The sequence below is a fragment of the Schistocerca piceifrons genome, chromosome 11, assembly GCF_021461385.2.
Source record: "Schistocerca piceifrons isolate TAMUIC-IGC-003096 chromosome 11, iqSchPice1.1, whole genome shotgun sequence".
Taxonomy (NCBI): Eukaryota; Metazoa; Arthropoda; class Insecta; order Orthoptera; family Acrididae; genus Schistocerca; species Schistocerca piceifrons.
The window spans coordinates 133267884-133290892 of NC_060148.1; the positions used below are offsets into that span (position 1 = coordinate 133267884).

The following is a 23009-nucleotide window of genomic DNA, read 5'->3' on the forward strand; positions in this document are numbered from 1 at the left end:
TGCCCTTCCTTTGGCTATTGGTAAGACCATTAAAAATGAATCTAAATCTAGTGATCACAGTTATGGTCAGGTTCCTTCTTTTAAAATAAGTACTACATACTCATTTCACTGTAACAGAACAATACTTCTGATTTTTATTCCAGCAATAAATATTAAAAGGAAAAACAATGCATTGAAGGTAATTCACAAGGTCTTTAAAAGATTTTTACTGAAAGCAGAATACTTTTGTCCTATTTTATTGTTCTAACTGCAATAAAAATGTGCTAGATAGAAACACTGAAAATACACAATGTGTGTTTTTTTTTTATTTCAATAACAGAATTGTTTGATTCTAAAATTATCAAACTTACTTCACTCTCCATCAGAAACGGGGGAAAAGAAAGAAAAAAAAATCATTTAGCTTTAAACTAACATGTTAAACATAAAGCAAACCACTGTTTATAAGTTGTATGTTAGATGTAAACATAACTAACCAGTAAGTAGTTAAATTTTAGAAAATTTGGCATTATACTGAAAAGCAAACATACATTTTGGTGTGATACAAGAGTCAAATCGACTGGTAAACTGGAGTTCTGTTTCTGGTGACAACACCCATCACAGAAATACACATTTCTCTATATAGGACATACATGAGTGTTGCACATCTTATTGACAGTATTCATTCATTTGTTAGAGGAAAACAGAATATAATTAAACATGTATTTAAAAAAAGTAATATTGAATTGTGCACATAATACCATACGCTTCTGCAGATGCAGACTTTTTCAATAAACCTCTTTTTGACTTTGTTATGCACAGTAAGAACTGCCACGGAAAATTAGCTGTTAAATGTACAATGAGGTATTAGTGGTAATGTGGGCAAAATTCTATGCTGAATAAGAGACTTTCCGGATTGCAGAGACAAGTCCCAAATGTCAGGAGCACGCGAGCTAATCTGTGATTTTGCAGTTGTCTACACCAGTGAGAGGGGGCACACACATTGCGGAGCACAAGCATTCACGCAACTGAGTCACCGTACTAATTTCGCAGTGGCAGAAGGTGCAGATACGTTGGCAGCTCAACACAACTTAAACGTGCCCCAGTTTTAGTGGTTCAGTCAGTTACTATCAAGCAAAAGACCAGCGAAACTCTCTCTGTAGCAAAGCATCCCTCTGACACAAAACTTGAGGAGACCCGTACAGTTCCGCCGTTTCAGCTGCCAATACCGTATTTACTCGAATCTAAGCCGCATTTTTTCCGGTTATTGTAATCCAAAGAAACGCCTGTGGCTTAGAATCGAGTGCAAAGTAAGTGGAAGTTCTGAAAAATGTTGGTAGGTGCTGCCACAACTAACTTATGCCGTCGATTATATGTACCGCTACACAGGCATGCTTTGCGTGCACCAAAACCTCTCTGTCAGTAAATAAATCAAAAGACAAGATAGAAGAATGTATCTATTATGCCATGTATTCTTCTGTGTTTGCTGCTATCTCATTTAAATCCTGTCTGAATAATAAACTACGAAACTAGAGTGAGACAACAGCAAACGCAGAAGAATACACATATCGTGCCAGTTTATATTCGTATTATTCTTATGCTGAATAGTGATACAGTCAGAAATGAAGCACAGCAACTGACTAGATTTTTAAATTTAAGATGACGCTACTTTCTGTGCAGAATGTAATGTACTAAAGAGGCGTCTGCAAAGATTTTCAAACAGAGAAAAATTTTTGCTAAACTCTCGTTCAGAACATCATCTATCATACGCAGTCTATTATTTGATTCTTGTTGATCATTATCAAAGAAAGCAGCAGTGTAAGTAACAACAAATAGCGGTCTCTTGCATCGTTTCGCTTAGGAGACAATTCCTCTCTTTTGTTACTGTAAGCTGCTGTAGCGTGCACAAAAGCAAGCCATGCCACTAGCAGCGACAGGTCGTAAACACTCATTATCAGAAAGCGACAAACAATGCATGACACAGTACAATAATGCATTTTCAGCTTAGAGTGATGTAAACACCTATAACAAAGAGAACGGCACTTATCAGATCAAAGCAAAACAAGCAATCGATTCAAACCAGACGAAGCACCTGAAAAAGAAAGGGTACCCGTGTAAACACGGACGGAGTGCCTGACACATAGCAATGGCTTCTTGGTAAAGCTTAACTGTTAAGATTACAACTCGAACCAAAGTATTGTAGCTGTATCTTCATCCATTCGACCTAAATTGTGTCTCATGTTACAATGGACCAACTTTGTTTCAATTTGGAGGTGCGGCCTAAAACTTTTCTACCCCCTCGAATTTCAATTCTCAAATTTCAGGTGCAGCTTAGGTTCGAGTGCGTCTTAGATTCGAGTAAATACGGTAATTGCAACCAATGGGCCAAACACACTCAGCGAGCTGGCTCACGTGCACCATAAATGCCAGATTGCAGGTAACGGGAAACCTTGACAGGTACAGGCGTTACCGGCAGCTGCGTAAGCAGCTCTATGTCTCAGTAGCAGCTTCTACCTGCGACCGAGACAGCTTTCCAACTGAGGTAAAGCACTCGGTGACAACAAACGAAAGGAACAGGTAAGAAGGGCCCAAATCGCTAGTACGCATTTGATTTGACAGCAACACTCGCAGCAGAGTCAACGGAACCTTGGAGCAACACAAAGTCAAAACTTCCTCCACTCGTAATAGTTCATTTATTTTACACAATCATGACTTTGGCTTCGTAGCCGTTCTCACGTGCATGCTGAAATGTTAAAATGTCTGTTGCATATTTTAACATTGCCAATGGCCTAACACCGGTTTATTTACGATCACCGAAGTTAAGCGATGTCGGGCTGGGCTAGCACTCGGATGGGCGAGCATGCGGTCTGCCGAGTGCTGTTGGCAAGTGGGCCGCACTCAGCCATTGTGAAGCAAACTGAGGAACTACTCGATTGAGAAGTAGTGGCTCCGGTCTGGTAAACTGACATACGGCTGGGAGAGCGGTGTGCTGACCACACGCCCCTCCACATCTGCATCCAGTGACGCCTGTGGGCTGAGGATAACACGGCAGCTGGTCGGTACCGTTGGGCCTCCGTGGCCTGTACGGGCGGAGTCTAGTTTAGTATAACATTTCAACATGTGGCTGAGAATGGCTACGAAACCGAATCGCGATTGTGTAAAATAAATGAACAACTGACAGTGAAATGGCAAAAATTTCTTTAAAAAAATTCTATATGACTTTTGTCCCACAAGAAGGAAAGCTCAGTCTCAAATGTGAATTTCACCAATCCCCCTAAGACCTTCACATTATTAGGTTCAGCAAAGAACAATCTAGGCCTCTGCAAACTGGGGGTCTAGCAAATCCCCTGCCAGCGTGGAAAGGTGTACACTGGGGAAACTGTATGCACGGAAGAACAGAAGTGTTGTGAATGCAGATGCCACACTGAATTATGCGAGGACCACCAAACTGGCCGTGGCCGATGTCAATATAAAAATTGGCCACAATATAAATTACAAAAAAACCGAGATTGATAGGCAGTCATCTGCCTCCTGGGATTGCGCAATAAAAGAGGCCATTGAAAATAGGTCTAAGGTCATCACACAGGAATTCTAAACTGCATTAGCATCTACTGCAAGTACTATGACAGTTAAGTGGGAGGTGAGAAAACTTGGATTTCATGGTCATGTGGCTGCTCATAAGCCACACATCTTGCCAGTAAATGCCAGACAATGCCTCACTTGATGTGAGGAGTGTAAACATGGGACGATTGAATAGTGGAAAAACATTGTGTGGAGTGACAAATCATGGTACACAATGTGGCAATCCGATGGCAGGGTGTGGGTATGGCGAATGCCCGGTGAATGTCATCAGCCAGTGTGTGTAGTGCCAACAGTAAAATTTGGAGGCTGTGGTGTTATGGTGTGGTCGTGTTTTTCGTTGAGGGGGCTTGCACCCCTTGTTGTTTCGCATGGCACAATCACAGCACAGGCCTACATTGATGTTTTAACCACCTTCTTGCCTTCCACTATTGAAGAGGAATTTGGGGATGGCAACTGCATCTTTCAACACGATCGAGCACCTGTTCACCGCCTGTGGCAGAGTGGTTACACGACAATAACATCCCTGTAATGGACTGGCCTGCACAGAGTCCTGGTCTGAATCCTACAGAACACCTTTGGGATGTTTTGAAACACCGATCTCGTGCGAGGCCTCGCTGACCGACATCGATACTTCTCCTCAGTGCAGCACTCCGTGAAGAATGGGCTGCCATTCCCCAAAATCTTCTAGCACCTGATTGAGCGTATCCCTGTGAGAGTGCAAGCTGTCATCATGGCTAAGGCTGGGCCAACACCATACTGAATTCCAGCATTACTGATGGAAGGCAACACAAGCTTTTAAGTCATTTTCAGCCAATACTTTTATCCTACACTGATTTATGTGATTATTTCAAACAGTGTTGTTCGTACAGTAGCACTGACAAGTCTGTGCAAACACTGGTGCTCTCGGTCTTCAAGTGAAGGCCGTCGGCCACTGCGTTGTCTGCAGTGAGGGGTAAGGCCTGAAACTTGGTATTCTCGGCACACTCTCGGAACTGTGGACATCGGAATATTAAATTATCTAACGATTTCCGAAACAGAATATCCCAAGTGTCTAGCTCTAACTACTGATGCACATCTGAAGGCCGTCAGTTCTCATCGTGCAGCTTTTTCACTCGAATCACCCGAGTACAAATGACAGCTGCTTCAATGCACTGCCCTTTTACAGCACATATACACGATACTACTGCCATCCGTATACGCGCTTCTCACTATCCCGTGGATTGTCACCTCAGTGTATATTAATGTCAAAGGAGTTTACGTCGAGCAGTAAAAGGTTTCTGACACACACTGTCATTCCGACTGTCGGTCTCAAACTTGCCGAGTAGAGGTGGCCGTGTGGTGCTCCTACCAGGTGCTGGTGCTGGTGGTGGTGGTGCTGCTGTTGGAGCTGGTGCTGGTGTTGGTGCTGCAGCTGGTGCAGGTGGTGCACCGCCGACCCCGGCCCGGGGCTGCTCGCCACCACCTCCATCGTCTCGTACGGCTCCTGCTTCACCTGCCCGTCGGACACCTGCGACAGCATGCTGTCGGCCGTCTGGATCCCCGCGGGGGTGAGAGGTGCGCCGAGGCCGAGTGCGCCGTGGATCCCCGCCTGCTGGTCCGACATCGCTCCCACCTGCGGACGGAGGGCACGTCGCACTGTAACATTACGTCACGGACCTCCTTCCCGGCTTCGACACATAATGCGGTCTGCCTACTACTTTATTGGTGACGATTTGAGAAAACTGCACCTGTTGTTGTAAATGGCACTCGAGAAAAAAATCTGACGCAACACACTTATCGACAAATAATTTACTTTGCTGTAACTGTAAGGGGCAAACAAACGAAAATGAGACAAGTGGAAAAAAATAAGTAAACTGTTTAAATCACACGATGACAAATCCAGTACGGAATAACGACAAAGGATAGATTGCTTCTCTCCACACAGTGGAGACGCTGAGTCACAGACCGGCACAACAAACAAATAAGCTTTTGGCCAAAAGACTTCCTTCTGATGTAGGTAAAACACACACACACACACACACACACACAAATCATGACCACTGTCTCTGGCCAATGAGATAGTGGACACGTCTGTCTGAATTGTATTTGGTGAATTTAAATGTGTGTATATACACTACTGGCCATTAAAACTGCTACACCATGAAGATGACGTGATACAGACACGAAATTTAACCGACAGGAAGAAGATGCTGTGATATGCAAATGATTAGCTTTTCAGAGTATTCACACAAGGTTGGCGACAGTGGCGACTCCTACAACGTGTTGACATGAGGAAAGTTTCCAACCAATTTCTCATACACAAACAGCAGTTGACCGGCGTTGCCTGGTGAATCGTTGTTGTGATGCCTCATGTTAGGAGGAGAAATGCGTATGATCATGTTTCCGATTTTGTTAAAGGTTGGATTGTAGCCTATCATGATTGCGGTTTATCATACTGCGACATTGCTGCTCGCGTTGGTAGAGATCCAATGACTGTTGGCAGAATATGGAATCTGTGGGTACAGTAGGGTAATACGGAACGCCGTGCTGGATCCCAACGGCCTCGTATCACTAGCAGTCGAGATGACAGGCATCTTATCCGCACGGGTGCAACGGATCGTGCAGCCACGTCTCGATTCCTGAGTCAACAGATGGGGACGTTTGCAAGACAACAACCAACTGCACGAACAGTTCGACGACATTTGCAGCAGCATGGACTATCAGCTCGGAGACTGTGGCTACGGTTACCCTCGACACTGCACCACAGACAGGAGCGTCTGCGATGGTGTAATCAATGACGAACCTGAGTGCACGAATGGCAAAATGTTCTTTTTTCGGATGAATCCAGATTCTGTTTACAGCATCACAATCGTCGCATCTGTGTTTGGCAACATCGTGGTGAACACACATTGGAAGTGTGCATTCGTCGTCGCCATACTGGTGTATCACCTGGCGTGATGGTATGGGGTGCCATCGGTTACACGTCTCGGTCACCTCTTGTTCGCACTTTGAAGAGTGGATGTTACATTTCAGATGTGTTACGATCCGTGGCTCTACCCTTCATTCGATCCGTGCGAAACCTACATTTCAGTAGGATAATGCACGACCGCATGTTGCAGGTCCTTTATGGGCCTTTCTGGATACAGAAAATGTTTGACTGCTGCCCTGGCCAGCACATTCTCCAGATCTCTCACCAATTGAAAACGTTTGGTCAATGGTGGCCGAGCAACTGGCTCGTCACAATACGCCATTCACTACTCTTGATGAACTGTGGTATCGTGTTAAGTTGCACGGGCAGCTGTACCTGCACACGCCATCCAAGTTCTGTTTGACTCAATGACCAGGTGTATCAAGGCAGTTATTACGGCCAAAGGTGGTTGTTCTGGGTACTGATTTCTCAGGATCTATAGTCACTTCTCATTCAGGTAGCAGTAAAAGTGAATGGACGAGAGGCAAAAGCATGCTAACATTTTGTATGAGAGAGAGAGAGAGAGAGAGAGAGAGAGAGAGAGAGAGAGAGAGAGGGAGGGAGGGAGGGAGGGGGGAGGGGGGAGGGGGGGGGGAGGGAGGGAGGGAGAGAGGGGGGAGGGAGAGGGAGACAGAGAGAGAGAGGGGGGGTGGAGGGAGAGGGAGAGAGAGAGAGGGGGGGTGGAGGGAGAGGGAGAGAGAGAGAGGGGGGGTGGAGGGAGAGAGAGAGAGAGGGGGAGAGAGAGAGGAGAGAGAGAGAGAGAGAGAGAGAGAGAGAGAGAGAGAGAGAGAGAGAGAGAGAGAGAGAGAGGAGGGGAGGGGGGCAAGTATTTTTTTTAAATTATGTTATCACATCTGCCTTGTGTTTTACTTTTTTGCTGTGTATATTTTTTTGGCGCTGAACTGAAATATTGTTGTCAAAGAACAGATACCTTACCAGGTGATAGACGCTGTATCTATTTGTCGCTTAAATCCTAAAACAGGAGCAGGCACAGCACCTTGTTATTGATCATTACACACCTCTGTGTGTTGGAACGCAATTCTCCAGTCAAGGCTTCAGTCGAGTGAAATGGACAGCACTTCACAAGGCGATCATTTCGAGAAAGAGGGCAGTGCTTAAAAGTGGTGATTTGTTTTTGAGAGTGATTGACAGCTGTCAGCAATTGCACCAGTCGTCAATTCACTGCAGGTCTTCCTACACTATGCTGCAGTCTTTGGGCATTGCAACCTTCCTGTAAACAACACAATCCACAGCCAGGCGCACCTAGCTACAGATGCTTCAATAAGACGGTATTTCACTACTCTGCAGTTACACTTCTTTTTACCTCATACAACTTACACGGTGTTCTTTCAGCTACAGTTTCATTTTAAAGACCTGAAAATCCATCGTTCCCGTGGAAACAGCAAGTGCACCGAGAAGAGTACACCAACTGACTGAAATGCAGAAAAGCCGGCAACACGATATTGTTTCTCCGCTGACAATTTGTAGGTTCCTCAACACACAACTCCCATGGATGTACCTTATCTTCTCAATTTCATTATTTTGTCCAGATGTGCAGGCTGAAACTGTCATATTTTGTTAATCTCAGCAGTATAATTATTTATCAAAAGCAAAGTTCGTTTTCCTATTTTGATTAACATCTTTTTCTTCTTGCTACCCTTCTTGTTCTTACTGCCATGCCATAAGGTCATGCATATTTTATGCTCTGTAATCTAACTTGCAATAATAACTCATTTGAATTTGACTATATTTTTGTCCATTAGCAATGTGATTGATCCTGTTCGCTAATAACAACTTAAGTATTTGTACATTTTTCAGCCTGTTAAATATGTCGGAAGTGATCGGTTCCACGATGCCACCGTTTCCAAATTTCATTGTACATCTTTCGAGCCAGCAGTTAATGATATTAACAAAGTCTGGCCATTTTTATTATTTTCATGCAAATCATTCCTTGCATTCAGACTTAACATACAACTCACTCTTGTGCAACCAAGCGTTTCCACTCTCCGACAACAGCTTCTGTGCCTGATGATTCATTTCCATAAAAATAACAGGTATTTAACCAATCGAACAGAACAGGAGAATTTTATTCCAGTTCGTTCATTCTAAAGTTTATGTTTTCATGCTTTTAGTATTCTTTTCCCGCTGTCAGTGTGATGGAGCCTTATTTCATGAACATTTTAGTTCTGATTCTGAAACATTTAAAAAATCGACATGGGTCGAAACAAAGCCAATATTACAAGGTTCAAGGCTTTTGTTGATGTCAGGTTAATCTAATGTTGTGTTACCAATGAATAATGAAAGAAACATTTTACAATGGTTGCTTACTTTTATTTGAGCACATGTGCACACATAAGAAATTATACTGTAGGAAACACTGCAACCAGCCACAAGTTTTTTCGAAATGATTTTATTACACCATTACTGGTGTAACTTACGTAAGTCTAAAACTATGTAATCACAAAAAGTTTGTTATATTTTAGGATGTAAATGTAGAACTACGCACCACAAAAATTTGTTAGATTTTAGGACACAAATATAAAACTTGCAAAGAGGTCAACATTACTATCTGACGATGGGCTCAGGTCTGAAACTAGTAATGGTATAATAAAATCATTTCAAGAAAAATTGTGGCTGGTTGTGGTATTTCCTACAGTGTAATTAAAAAAAAAAAAAAAAAAAAAAACAGATGCAGTGTTCTCCAACCAAAATAGATTAAATAATGCCACACTAGAAATTCCAAAATGGCTGACATGAATATTACCATCATAAAATTATGTAAAATGAATGCAGTGGTGCAAGAACTGTAGCAAACAGTACATGTCTACCTAACCTGGACGCCGTCAGGGTAAAGAATTTGGCTGAATTATATCCCAGAATTTTCCCACAAGCATTATCGGTAACCTCATTGTTTAGAAATGAGAAAGCATGGATACAACACATTTTATCACAATTTCTATAACGGTTAAATTACAGAAAGACGTCATTTAAATGTATTTAATATCCTGTATTAGTTCAAAGTTTTTTTCTTTTTTTCCCATAACTCCTTGGGCAGCATGCAAGAAAAGGAGTTTGTCAGCAGACACCTATACATCACAGCACATCATGCAGAGAGCTACCGATGCCACACCGTGTAGCGAGGAGCGCTTCAAAGTACTACATCAACAGAAATCTTTACAAAAGTGTCAACAAGAAAAAATATATTCAGAACTCTTTGAAAGGTCTTCAGTCAAGTTCAAGCCGTTGATCATATCGTACGCCCGTATTCAATCATATCATAAATGTTGCTTTTCATTCATACATGAAAATTATTCGAAATAGAATAATATTAGAAGATTGGTAAGTAATTACTTCTGGAATAAAAACATATACTGAGAAATTGGTTCACCACCCTTTCAACACTGCAACTTATATTTTGCATATCATTCCACCCCTCCCGTTTTCAGTTTATTCCATTTCCTTTGATCACTTGTTCCCCACATCATTGTTGTGGTGCCACTCGATCTAAATATCATAATTATGACACGTATTTTGGATCAGTTTATATTCTCCATAGTCCTCATTTTATACCCAAAATTAGTGCAACAAAATAAAAACATATTTATAATAAGAGTGTACATAAAGTCTGGGAACACTTTCAATTATTTATTGCACAAGAGCCAAACATTGTACAGACATCATACATACGTGATTTTGAAGAAAAACCCTGTATACCGCTACAGCATAGTTTGGTAATTTGCCAATAGTCACTGCTAGTTGCAAATATGGCGAGTTCAGGTGAGGAGCAAGCTTTCTGTGTGTTGGAGTTGGACTGAAACAAGTGTGCTACAGTTGTTCAATGGATGTTTAGAACCAAGAACGGTAAGAAGCCACCAACAAGGAAGGGCATTTACCACTGGCACAATAAATTCGTTACAACGGGTTGCTTGTATCTGGCAAAAAGAAGCGGTTAGTGAAGTGAATGTGGAGTGCTATCATTCTTCGCCGAGAGTACTGTCACTGGATATTTCTACTTGGCATGTTGCAGCAATGGCTGATGCCTCAAATGCAATCAGGCTCTCCACTCATCTTTCAGCAGTATGGGGCTCCACCCTATCTTCATCACAAAGTTGGTGGGTACCTGAACACAGAGCTGCCGCATCGATGGGTCGGCCGTGCTACAGAAGGGGACACATGTTTCATGAAATGGCCTACCCAATCACCAGATCTCATTCCGTGTGACTTTTTTCTGTGAGGACACATTAAAGATCTGGTGTATGTACCGCCTCTACCACGTTATGTAGCAGAGCTCTAGCAGAGAATACGGGAAGCGACTGCCACAGCCGACAATGCCATGCTGGGACGGGTGTGGCAAGAATTCGATTACCGTATTGACGTCTGCTAGTCACTCGTGGTCTGCATATCGAATGTTTGTAAAAAAAAAAAATTCAGAGTTTCTCTTCAAAATGCAATTGTATGACATTTGTGCAATGTTTAGCTCTTGTGCAATAAATAACTGAAAGTGTTCCTGGACTTTATGTTCACCCTGTATATTGATTGAGCTAGATCGAATCTCTAATGACCTCGTTATCAACTCTGACCTTCCTTCCATTTTGAAACTAGGATCAAAGGGCTAAAATCAAACAACAAAATCCATATAAATAAAAATAAACTGGCGCATATACGAAATATCAGCACTTGGGAATGACTTTCAGTTTGACAGTTCTGCTGCCGCATGTTTTCATAACAACAAATTCTGCAGTGAATATTGACATTTTGCAAAAAAGGATACAACGTGTTAACGGTGGTGCTCATATCTTTCATGTGTTGCAAAGACTGAAGTTCGTGGTAATTTCTTGCATTGCAAACACACAGTTGATTTCAGTTCGCAGTTTACTACCTTAGGAAAAATGCTACCACAGAGGCTTCAAATTATTGATTGGCGTGCGTGCAACACAGGCCGAGTAAATGACACTGACTAAGAGCTGGTAACAAATTTCTTCCGATTGATTTCCTCGAAAATTCTGATGATGAAATCAAGCAACATTGCGCCATCAGTCATGCAGTTAAGTGAGAGATTATTGTGCAAGTACAACTTAACATCATTAACTGATCAAATTGGTCAAGATTTTCAGATGACCACAAAATAGTGAGCAGAGCAGACAAAAGGCCAGACTCAGTTGGGATGAACCCCTTCTCAACCATCTGACAGACAGACATTGCACAGCCTAAACAACTCAAGATATAGACACGTTACACACTAAACATTTCTGGTAAACTGGCTGCAAGAAAGAACATGCAAAGCCATGTTGTGAAAATGTACAGTTTTGTTCTCCTTATCATAGTCATTTTTAACAGAAAACAGGGCAGTTGTGATGAAGACTAACTTTATGATACTACCTGTTTGCACATTAAAACCACGTGAAATACTGTCATTAAAGCTACTACCCTCACGCACCCAACAGCTGGAAAGGTTTCTCTCATACCACGTGCACTAATGATTGCAACTGATTAACCCATTCATTATGACTTCTGCTCCCAATTGAGGTTCCATTTGCAATAACAATAAATAACGTCACAGAGAGAGTGGAGGGAGAAGATGAATAGACACGAAGTGGGGGGGGGTGGGGTGGGGGACGGATATGAACGAGAGGAAGGAGGGCAGCGACAGAGAGAGATAAGGGAGGAGTAGCTGTATAGAGTGTGGGATAAGAGATGTACAAGGAGCAGGGGGCAGGTGATGGACAGAGATACGAGGAGATAGACAAAGAGAGGAAGAAGAAAGAGAGGGTTAGAGAGATGGAGGGAAAAAGAGATTAGGGCATGTATCCAATTCCCATATATATTTAGCAATTATGAAGCATTGCCAGTTTCGCCAGTGTACTATATAATTGCCAATATTTCTTAAGTGTTTCTGTTGATACAGGTTTTCTAACATTATTTTTTTCATTTTTGTAACTTGTTAGGGTGTGAAATGGCTAAGCAGGCAAGGCTAGAGGACAAATGTAAGGATATAAAGGCATATATCACTAGGGGTCAGACAGATACCACACACAGGAAAATTAAAGAGACCTTTGGAGAAAAGAGAACCACTTGTTTGAATATCAGGAGTTCAGATGGAAAAATAGTTCTAAGCAAAGAAGGGAAAACAGAAAGGTGGAAGGAGTATAAAGAGGGTCTATAAAAGGGTGATGTACTTGAGGGTGATATTATGGAAATGGAAGGGGACGTAGGTGAAGATGAAATGGGAGATATGATACTGCGTGAAGAATTTGACAGAGTGCTGAAAGACCTAAGTTGAAATGAAGCCCTGGGAGTAGACAACATTCCATTACAACTACTGATAGCCTTGGGAGAGCCAGCCATGACAGAACTTTACCATCTAGTGAGCAAGATGTATGAGACAGGCGAAATACCCTCAGACTTCAAGAAGAATATAATAATTCCAATCAGAAAGAAAGCAGGTGTTGACAGGTGTGAAAATTACTGAACTATCAGCTTAATAAGTCACGGCTGCAAAACACTGGCACGAATTCTTTACAGATGAATGGAAAAGCTGGTAGAAGCTTACCTCGGGGAAAATAAGTTTGGACTCTGTAGACTTGTTGGAACACGTGAGGAAATACTGACCCTACGACTTATCTTAGAAAATAGATTATGGAAACGTAAACCTATATTTCTCACAATTGTAGACTTAGAGAAAGCATTTTACAATGTTGACTGGAATACTCTCTTTCAAACTCTGAAGGTGGCGGGGATAAAATACAGGGAGCGGAAGGCTACTTATAATTTGTACAGAAACCAGATGGCAGTTATGAGTTGAGGGCAGGAAAGGGCACCAGTGGTTGGGAAGGGAGTGAGACAGGGTTGTAGCCTATCCCCGATCTTATTCAATGTGTATATGGAGCAAGCAGTAAAGGAAACAAAAGAAAAATTTGGAGTAGGAATTTCAATCCATAGAGAAGAAATAAAAATGTTGAGATTTCCTGATGATATTGTAATTCTGTCCGAGAGAGCAAAGGAAATGGAAGAGCAGTTGAAACTAGGATATAAGATGAACGTCAAGAATAGCAAAACGAGGAAAACGGAGTGTAGTCGAATTAAATCAGGTGAGGAATTAGATTAGGAAATGGGACACTTAAAGTAGTGAAGGAGTTTTGCTATTTGAGTAGCAAAATAACTGATGATGGTCGAAGTAGAGAGGATATAAAATGTAGACTGGCAATGGCAAGGAAAGCGTTTGTGAGGAAGATAAATTTGTTCACATTGAGTATAGATTTAAGTGTCAGGAAGTCTTTTCTGAAAGTATTTGTATGGAGTGTAGCCATGTATGGAAGTGAAATGTGGATGATAAATAGTTTAGACAAGAAGAGAATAGAAACTTTCGAAATGTGGTGCTACAGAAGAATGAAGAAGATTAGATGGGTAGATCACATAACTAATAAGGAGGTATTGAATAGAATTGGTAAGAAGAGGAATTTGTGGCACAACTTGACTAGAAGAAGGGATCAGTTGGCAGGACATGTTCTGAGGCATCAAGGGATCACCAATTTAGTACTGGAGGGCAGCGTGGAGGGTAAAAATTGTAGAGGAGACCAAGAGATGAATAGAATAAGCAGATTCAAAAATATGTTGGTTGCAGTAGGTATTGAGAGATGAAGAAGCTTGCACAGGATCGAGTAGCATGGAGAGCTGCATCAAACCAGTCTCTGGACTGAAGACCACAACAACTTCTTAGGTTCACTAATTTATAAAATGGAACAATAAAATACTATTGATTACACTACTGCTGCTGTTTGTGAAGTCTACCAAAATAAAACCGGACAGAACGCTATTACACAAGGACATAAGAAAGTAAGCTACACACAGCTTCCGACACTAAAATCACTACACTAGAAGAGTGGTGCATTGTCAGAAGAGAATGCACCTTGTGGGCTTCCTGTAGGCACAGTTCCGCTGCAGCATGGAAAACAGGTCACCACAATGTGGGAGTGAAATGGGGGTGCAAGTGGAAAAGTAATCCAAGGTTGAAGTACACGAGCAGTATAATTCGTGTGGGCGAAGCGTCTAAATTGCACACAGATTCGCTGTGAAATTCTGGTGGTACGTCCACCAAATGCAATGTCACTTCCAGCCACAGTGAAATGGTGTCAACAATCAACAGCTTGACTGAACCCGCACAGAGACAGATGATGCTGATCCACTATACAGTCCAAATCCTGCACTGTGATTTCCGCCTTTATGGCAAGCTGAGAGAACATTTCTGGCAACGAGATTTACCGACAATAAGGACATTTATTAAGTTCTCAGATGGCTCCATTACTGAGGAAGGGATTTCTATCACTGAGGAACTGAATGATTGGCAGAATTTTTGACTGTTATTTACAGAGACTTAGACCAAAATAAAGTGTCATGTACCTATGTCACAATAAAAGTTGCATGGCCTGCCATGATAATGTGTAACTAATGTTTCGAAGTCCTCTGGTATTATGTATTTTAAAAAATACCGGTCTATTGTTGTTGTTGTTGTTGTGATCTTCAGTCCTGAGACTGCTTTGATGCAGCTCTCCATGTTAATCTATCCTGTGCAAGATTCTTCACCTCCCAGTACTTACTGCAACCTACATCCTTCTGAATCTGTTCAGTGTATTCATCTCTTGGTCACCCTCTACGATTTTTGCCCTCCACACTGCCCTCCAATGCTAAATTTGTGATCCCTCGATGCCTCAGAACATGTCCTACAACCGATCCCTTCTTCTAGTCAAGTTGTGCCACAAGCTCCTCTTCTCCCCAATTCTATTCAAAACCTCCTCATTAGTTATGTGATCTACCCATCTAATCTTCAGCATTCTTCTGTAGCACCACATTTCGAAAGCTTCTATTCTCTTCTTGTCCATACTATTTATCATCCATGTTTCACTTCCACACATGGCTACACTCCATACAAATACTTTCAGAAACGACTTCCGACACTTAAATCTATACTCGATGTTAACAAATTTCTCTTCTTCAGAAACGCTTTCCTTGCCATTGCCAGTCTACATTTTATATCCTCTCTACTTCGACCATCATCAGTTATTTTGCTCCCCAAATATCAAAACTCCTTTACTACTTTAAGTGCCTCATTTCCTAATCTAATTCCCTCAGGATCACCAGACTTAATTCGACTACATTCCACTATCCCCGTTTTGCTTTTGTTGATGTTTATTTTATATCCTCCTTTCAAGACACTGTCCATTCCGTTCAATTGCTCTTCCAAGTCCTTTGCTGTCTCTGACAGAATTACAATGTCATCGGCAAACCTCAAAGTTTTTATTTCTTCTCTATGCATTTTAATACCTACTCCGAATTTTTCTTTTGTTTCCTTCACTGCTTGCTCAATATACAGATTGAATAACACCGGGGAGAGGCTACAACCCTGTCTCACTCACTTCCCAACCACTGCTTCCCTTTCATGCCCCTCGACTCTTGTAACTGCCATCTGGTTTCTGTACAAATTGTAAATAGCCTTTCGCTCCCTATTAAGGAGTACAAATCTGGACTCAGAATTTCTCAAGCAATGTATTTTGACAGTTATCAATGCATTTTTACAAAATTTATGAGACAGCATTGCCAACACACACGAAGATAAATACAAGGCACTCTCCTAGCTTTCAGAATTACTAGAACCTTCCTTAGTAAGGAGCGTGGGATTATCGTTAATACACAGGTCCACCCTGCACTCTGTGCACAGTTCAACGATTTGCTGCATCCCTTAAAAAATAACATGTACAGTGCACTGTTTTCCTGTCACTCAATAAACCAAACATTCCCACCTTCTACCAGTTATAATTCTTTCTGTTTCTGTTCCTCACTGAATTGACCTCCTTTCTTCCCCCTCTTCGTTACTCACATTTTATCACATGCCCCTTTCTCTTTCCCTCCCATCTTTTCTCAAGTACCAACTGCTGCTTGTAATTTTTGATTACATCCACACAACTATAATCTGTCTGTTGTGCTACCTTTTGTGAACTAATATAATTTCTACTTTTTTCTACTAAAGCTACTAATGGTGTCCACTTCTTATGTTCTAATTACTAACTATTGTATCTCACATAAAATGTAAGTCTTTTTATAACATCTGCGTTGTTACATGCACGTAATACACAATAAAAAAAAGTTTTGCATCACCACAGTTCCCAGAATTCCTGAAGACAGACGTTGGCTGTGGATATTGTATCACAGACACACTCCCTTTCTTCAGAGATGTCACTCGATCTGCACAAAAATGTAAACAACCATACATGAGCAGAGCCTATTAGACGGAGTGGGTCCCACAGCCGATCAGTTCCAGTCATTCCACCTGGAAGGAGGTGGCTCGTGTAGTCCGCAGTTCAACCATGCCTAGACGGTCAGTTCCGCAATTAGATCGCGTCCGCATTGTTACTTTGTGCCAGGAAGGGCTCTCAATGAGGAAAGTATCCAAAGCAATGCTGTTCAGACATGGAGAAGATACAGAGATAGAAACTGTCGATTTAACTGTCACTCAGGCCGCCCAAGGGCTACTACTGCAGTGGATGATGCTACCTACGGATTATGGCTCGGAGGAACCCTGACAGCAAAGCCAGTATGTTGAATAATGCATTTTGTGCAGACACAGGACATCGTGTTGCAACTAAAACTGTGCACAATAGGCTGCATGATTTGCAACTTCACTCTCGATGTCCATGCCGAGGTCCATCTTTGCAACCACGACACCGTGCAGTGCAGTACAAATGGACCCAACATGCCGAATGGATGACACAGGATTGGCATCACGTTTTCTTCACCGATGAGTGTCACATATGCCTTCAAACAGACAATCATCGTGTTTGGAGGCTGAATGCCTTAAGACACACTGTGGAGGTTCCCTGCTGTTTTGGGGTGGCATTATGTGGGGCCTACGTATGCTCCTGGTGGTCATGCAAAGCGCCGCAATAGCTGTACGACGCACAAATGCCATCCTCCGACCGATAGTGCAACTGTATCGGCAGCATATTGGTAAGGCATTCGTCTTCGTGGATGACAATTCGCACCCCCATCGTGCACATCTTGTGAATGACTTCCTACAGGATAATGAATTCGATCGACTAGAGTGGCCAGCATATTCTCCAGACATTAACCCTATCGAATATGCCTGGGATAGACCGAAAAGGGCTGTTTACGGATGACGTGACCCACCAACCACTCTGCAGGATCCATGCCAAATGGAGATTGAGGAGTGGGACAATCTGGACCAGCAGTGCCCTGATAAAGTTGTGGACTGTATGCCACGACGAATACAGGCGTGCATCAATGCAAGAGGATGTGCTACTGGGTATTAGAGGTACCGGGTTGTACAGCAATCTGGACCACCACCTCTGAAGGTCTCACTGTATGGTGGTACAACGTGCAATGTGCGGTTTTCATGAGCAGTAAAAAGGGTGGAAATGATGTTTATGTTGATCTCTATACCAATTTTCTGTACAGGTTCTGGAACCCTCGGAACTGAGCCGATGCGAAACTTTTTTTTATGTGTGTATAAAACACACTAGCTGACCACAGGTACATGCACACCTGTTATCCTTCCTCTTTATGATAGCTTCGACTGTGATGGGAAGACTTTCAATGTACAGAAGTAGTCCCGAGTGAGAGTGGGCTGAGTGGTTGCCGCCTGCCATCCCATACTGCGGCAGCAGAGGGCACCTGTGCTACTGAGCTCCTAGAGGTACGGCTAACCAGACATGCTCCACTGGATCCCTCACGACTGCAATTGGCGTCTCATGGAAACTTGTAATTCCGTTGCTATAATGCCTGTGGGGTAATATAGGTGTGTGTGTGGGGGGGGGGGGGGGGGGGGTGCCTGGAAGAATCACAGCCTGTGCTTCATTAAGAGCCCCATCCTAAAGATGTTTCATTTTGTTCAGGTTAGGACTCTGGGCAGGTCTGTCCATTTCTTTGTCCACAAACTATTGCCACTGTCACGGCATAAAGTCAAGCGTCAGCATGCCGGTCGGGAACGAGAGAGAATAGATGGCTGTGAGAAGAAGTCAGCCAATTACATGCCGACCGGACCTCCCTCCAAAATGACAATGTGATAGTAGTGGCCCCTACGGAAAGAGGACACAAGCGCCGCGACCCAGTCGAATAGCAGCTTCAAGTTTAGGCATTATTATAGCAGCGGCAACTCTATTCACTTCACTTGTACTGTCTACGGAGCACAGACTTGCAATTGTTTATACTGAAGAAGATTGCTTATTTTGTATGTCGCCTTTTGCTTGCGACACTTCTGTGTAATTGTCGAAGCTAAGTATTGTCATTTACTTTTTTGTAATAAAGCTCATTAATATGATTTGTCTGAATGTTTGTCTAGCAAACCTAGTAAGCGGGCTTCCTAGACACCACATATTTGAAAAGGCTGGACACAGTTGCTACAAAGACGCCACTTTATAACAGGTTGCACTGTCAGGCTGATACAATCATTGTACTCAATCTACTCCTCTACTTTTTGTAGCAGACAATGCTGTGAAATGGGTTGTTGTTCTTCCACATATTGCGTTTTCTTAAGTGCAATAAACAACCACAGTATTGCACCTGCTGTTTCGGGGTAGTGTCTTTGATTAGGAATCGAAAGTCCTAGGTCCCGGGTTCGATCCACACCACCGCTTAAATTTTGAAGAAAAATCATTGGTACTGGCAGACGAAGACTTCCTGCACGAGAAGTTGTCCCTCATTCTGCAAACAGCCTTGTCAAAGAGGGAGGAGGAACGGAAAGAGGTTCGGGGCTCTCTCTTTCCCTCGGGGTGGGAAACTGCCCCTAAAGGTAAAGAATCAGCACTGATCAATGGCTTGACAATGCAGAAGGCAATGAAAACCAGTGCATTAAAGACACATAATGTGTATCCACAGCACATGTGGCCTGTAATTTGAAAGTGTCATGATCTCTCCAATGGTAAAAGACTGCAAACTAGTTCACTTGAAAGATCTCCGGGAGGGGGGTGCCGAGGGAGAGGTGACCGTGAGAAAAAGATTGAATGACCGACGAATGATAACATTCTATGAGTCGGGGTGTGGAATTTCAGAAGTATGAATGTGGTAGAGAATCTAGAAAACCTGAAAAGGGAAACGATAAGGCTACATCTAGATACAGAGAGGGTCAATGAAGTGAAATGGCAAGAAGACAAGAATTTCTGGTCAGACGAGTACAAGGTAAAATCAACAACGATAGAAAATGGTAACAGGAGTAGGATTTGATATTAAGAGGAATGTAGAGCAGAGAATGAGTTACTGTGAACAGTTCACTGATCAGGTGGTTCTCATCAGAATCGACAGCAAACCAACACAGACAATGATAGTTCAGGTATACAAGCCATCATCACGAGTTGAAGGTGAAGAGATAAACTGCATGAGGATATCGAATGGGGAATACAGCACATAAAGGGAAATGAAAATCTAATAGTCATGGGGAATTGAAATGTGGTTATAGGAGAAGGGATAGAAGAAAGGGTTACAGGAGAATGTGGGGTTGGTAGCAGGAATGAGAGAGGAGAAAGATTAATTGAGTTCTGAAATTAATTTCAGCCAGTAATAGCAAACACTCTGTTGAAGAATCACAAGAGGTGGAGGTATACCTGGAAAAGGCCAGCAGATATGGGAAGATTTCAGTTATATTACATCATGGTTGGGCAGAAATGAGATATTGGATTGTAAGGCATACCCAGAAGCAGATGTAGACTCAGATCACAATTTAGTAAAGATGAAGATTAGGCAAAAGTTTGACAGCCTACTTCGCAAGAATCAATACACAAAGAAGTAGGATACAAAAACACTTAAGAATGATGAAGTACGCTTGAAGTTCCCTACGGCTAAAGGTTCTGCAATAAGGACTAGCTCAGTACGCAGTTCAATTGAAGAGTAATGGGCATCTCTAAAAAGGGCAAGTCACAGAAGTTAAGGAAAATCACTGGTACAAAGAAGGTAACTGTGAACAAAACACGGGTAGCCGAAGAAATACTTCAGTTCATCAATAAACGAAGGAAGCATAAAAATGATCCAGGAAATTAAGGAATACAAAAATACAAGTCACTTAGGAATGCAATAAATAGGAAGTGCAGGGAAGCTGACATAGCTGCATAAAAATGTGAAGAAATTGAAAAAGATGTGATTGTCAGAAGGACTGACTCAGCTTACAGGAAAGTCAAAACAACCTTCACTAAAACTAAAAGCAAGGGTGTTAAGCCTGTCCGTCAGTTTATGAGGTCTGTCTTGTCTCTGTTTAGTTGTGGTCGTTCTTTCACATTTCCACTTCACAATCACATCATCAACAGCTGAACTGAGCAGATTTAGAAGGCTTGAAATTTCTGTGATGGATTTATTACTCTGTAAAATCCAATGATTACTCCATGTCTGAAGCCACTGACTGACCTATTGGGCTGTCACTGCCAACACGAACTCCACGCCACCTTTTCCACCTCCTGAGACATCTAGTGTACAGAATACCTCATTACAGTTAAGAACAATCCCGATAGCCATAATATTGCCAGGATAAATAAATTAGTAAATTAGTGTGATATACACTACCGACTTTTCCATCTCACCAGCAACATAAGGTTGGTAGAGATGTTCTGTTAACACAAATTGAGGAGATGACTGTGCAGAAACACAAACCAAGTTATTAATAGGTTGGCCTATGTACGTAGCTACCCACAATTCTTTTCGAAACACAGGGGGATCATAGGAGGGGGGGGGGGGCAGAAGAGGAAATAAATAAATAAAATTCTATGTATTGCGTAAAGCTGCTTTATTTGTTACAGTGCATGAACCACATAACTTGGTCATTGTCAGAGAAAAAAACACAGTGTGTGTAGTTAAGCATCTCCAAACAAAGAGAACATTGTTAATTATAAAAATAGTGTACATCGTGCCTGTACAGTAAATATTTCAATAAAAATAAACATCTGTATATCTAAAAAAATACAGAAAATATATAATGATCCTCTGTTACAGTTCTTACTTTTTCTTTACATACATTACACAAAATAGATTTAAATCTTTGGAACAATAACTGCCTAAGAATCTAATTCGGCAAATGATCAAGTGATTGTACAAATCTTTGGTTACTACAGAATCACTCTTGTTGATAATACACTTCTTAAAATTACAGATTATGTGTTAAGAAGCGAAAGCGTACTTCAGTTTGCCGAATATAATACCAAAGACGCAGCTACAGATTCACTTCTTTTAACAAATTCCTTAAAATGCACCTGATCTTTGGCATTTTTTTTTTAACAGGCTGGCTATTATGCACAATGCAATGGAAATAGCACAATAGAAATATTATCTTTGGTTACAATGGAAGAACACAATGAGAGCTATTGTTACATTATTACATTTTAGTTTTAGCCCACTCTATCAAAATGATAAATCTTTGGATTATAAACAAAGATGAGGTGACTTACCGAACGAAAGCGCTGGCAGGTCGATAGACACACAAACAAACACAAACATACACACAAAATTCAAGCTTTCGCAACAAACTGTTGCCTCATCAGGAAAGAGGGAAGGAGAGGGGAAGACGAAAGGAAGTGGGTTTTAAGGGAGAGGGTAAGGAGTCATTCCAATCCCGGGAGCGGAAAGACTTACCTTAGGGGGAAAAAAGGACAGGTATACACTCGCACACACGCACATATCCATCCACACATACAGACACAAGCAGACATATTTCAATAGGACAGGTATACACTCGCACACACGCACATATCCATCCACACATACAGACACAAGCAGACATATTTCAATATGTCTGCTTGTGTCTGTATGTGTGGATGGATATGTGCGTGTGTGCGAGTGTATACCTGTCCTTTTTTCCCCCTAAGGTAAGTCTTTCCGCTCCCGGGATTGGAATGACTCCTTACCCTCTCCCTTAAAACCCACTTCCTTTCGTCTTCCCCTCTCCTTCCCTCTTTCCTGATGAGGCAACAGTTTGTTGCGAAAGCTTGAATTTTGTGTGTATGTTTGTGTGTCTATCGACGTGCCAGCGCTTTCGTTTGGTAAGTCACATCATCTTTGTATATATATATAAAATGTACAATATGGCAAGAAAAGAAAATTTGCTTCAAAGTTGTAAATTGACTTGAATAAAGCAGGTAAAAATTTTCTTTACTTGGAAGTCAAAATTGAGTTAAATATATTCTACAATACAAGTTGCCTAGGTTTAAAATCTGATAAATGATAGGGGAAAAAAATCTTTGTCAGATCTCTTGATAAATTTGTACACTATCATTAATGTGTTATCTTCAACGAAAACACTTTGTACAGCATTTTTGTGCAATTAAGGTTCAGATCCTATAAAATGAAGATGTAGTTGAGGAGATTCAAGATGCAGCACAATTCTCACATGTTTTACAATATATTCACTGACAAGATTTATTCCTAAACTCAGAATAAAAATTGTTGCAATGCCTTTCTACTTGTAAATAGATGACTGTCACATTTTCTCTGTCACAATTTTGCAGTGTATTTTCACAAA

At 41.8% G+C, this 23009-nt stretch overlaps 1 protein-coding gene across 2 annotated transcripts in view; it reads right to left on the reverse strand.

The window, feature by feature from the left end:
- The window catches only part of LOC124720519 (transcription initiation factor TFIID subunit 10-like), a 103081-nt gene that overhangs the window by 36005 nt on the left and 44067 nt on the right, over positions 1–23009 (reverse strand). The window contains exon 2 of one of the 2 annotated variants that reach the window (XM_047245876.1): positions 4907–5170. In XM_047245876.1, the coding sequence (XP_047101832.1) occupies positions 4907–5161 (255 nt within the window). In that variant the 5' untranslated portion in view covers positions 5162–5170. Of the gene's footprint in view, positions 1–4876; positions 5171–23009 lie in introns of both variants that reach the window. The other variant, XM_047245875.1, reaches the window with a different exon arrangement.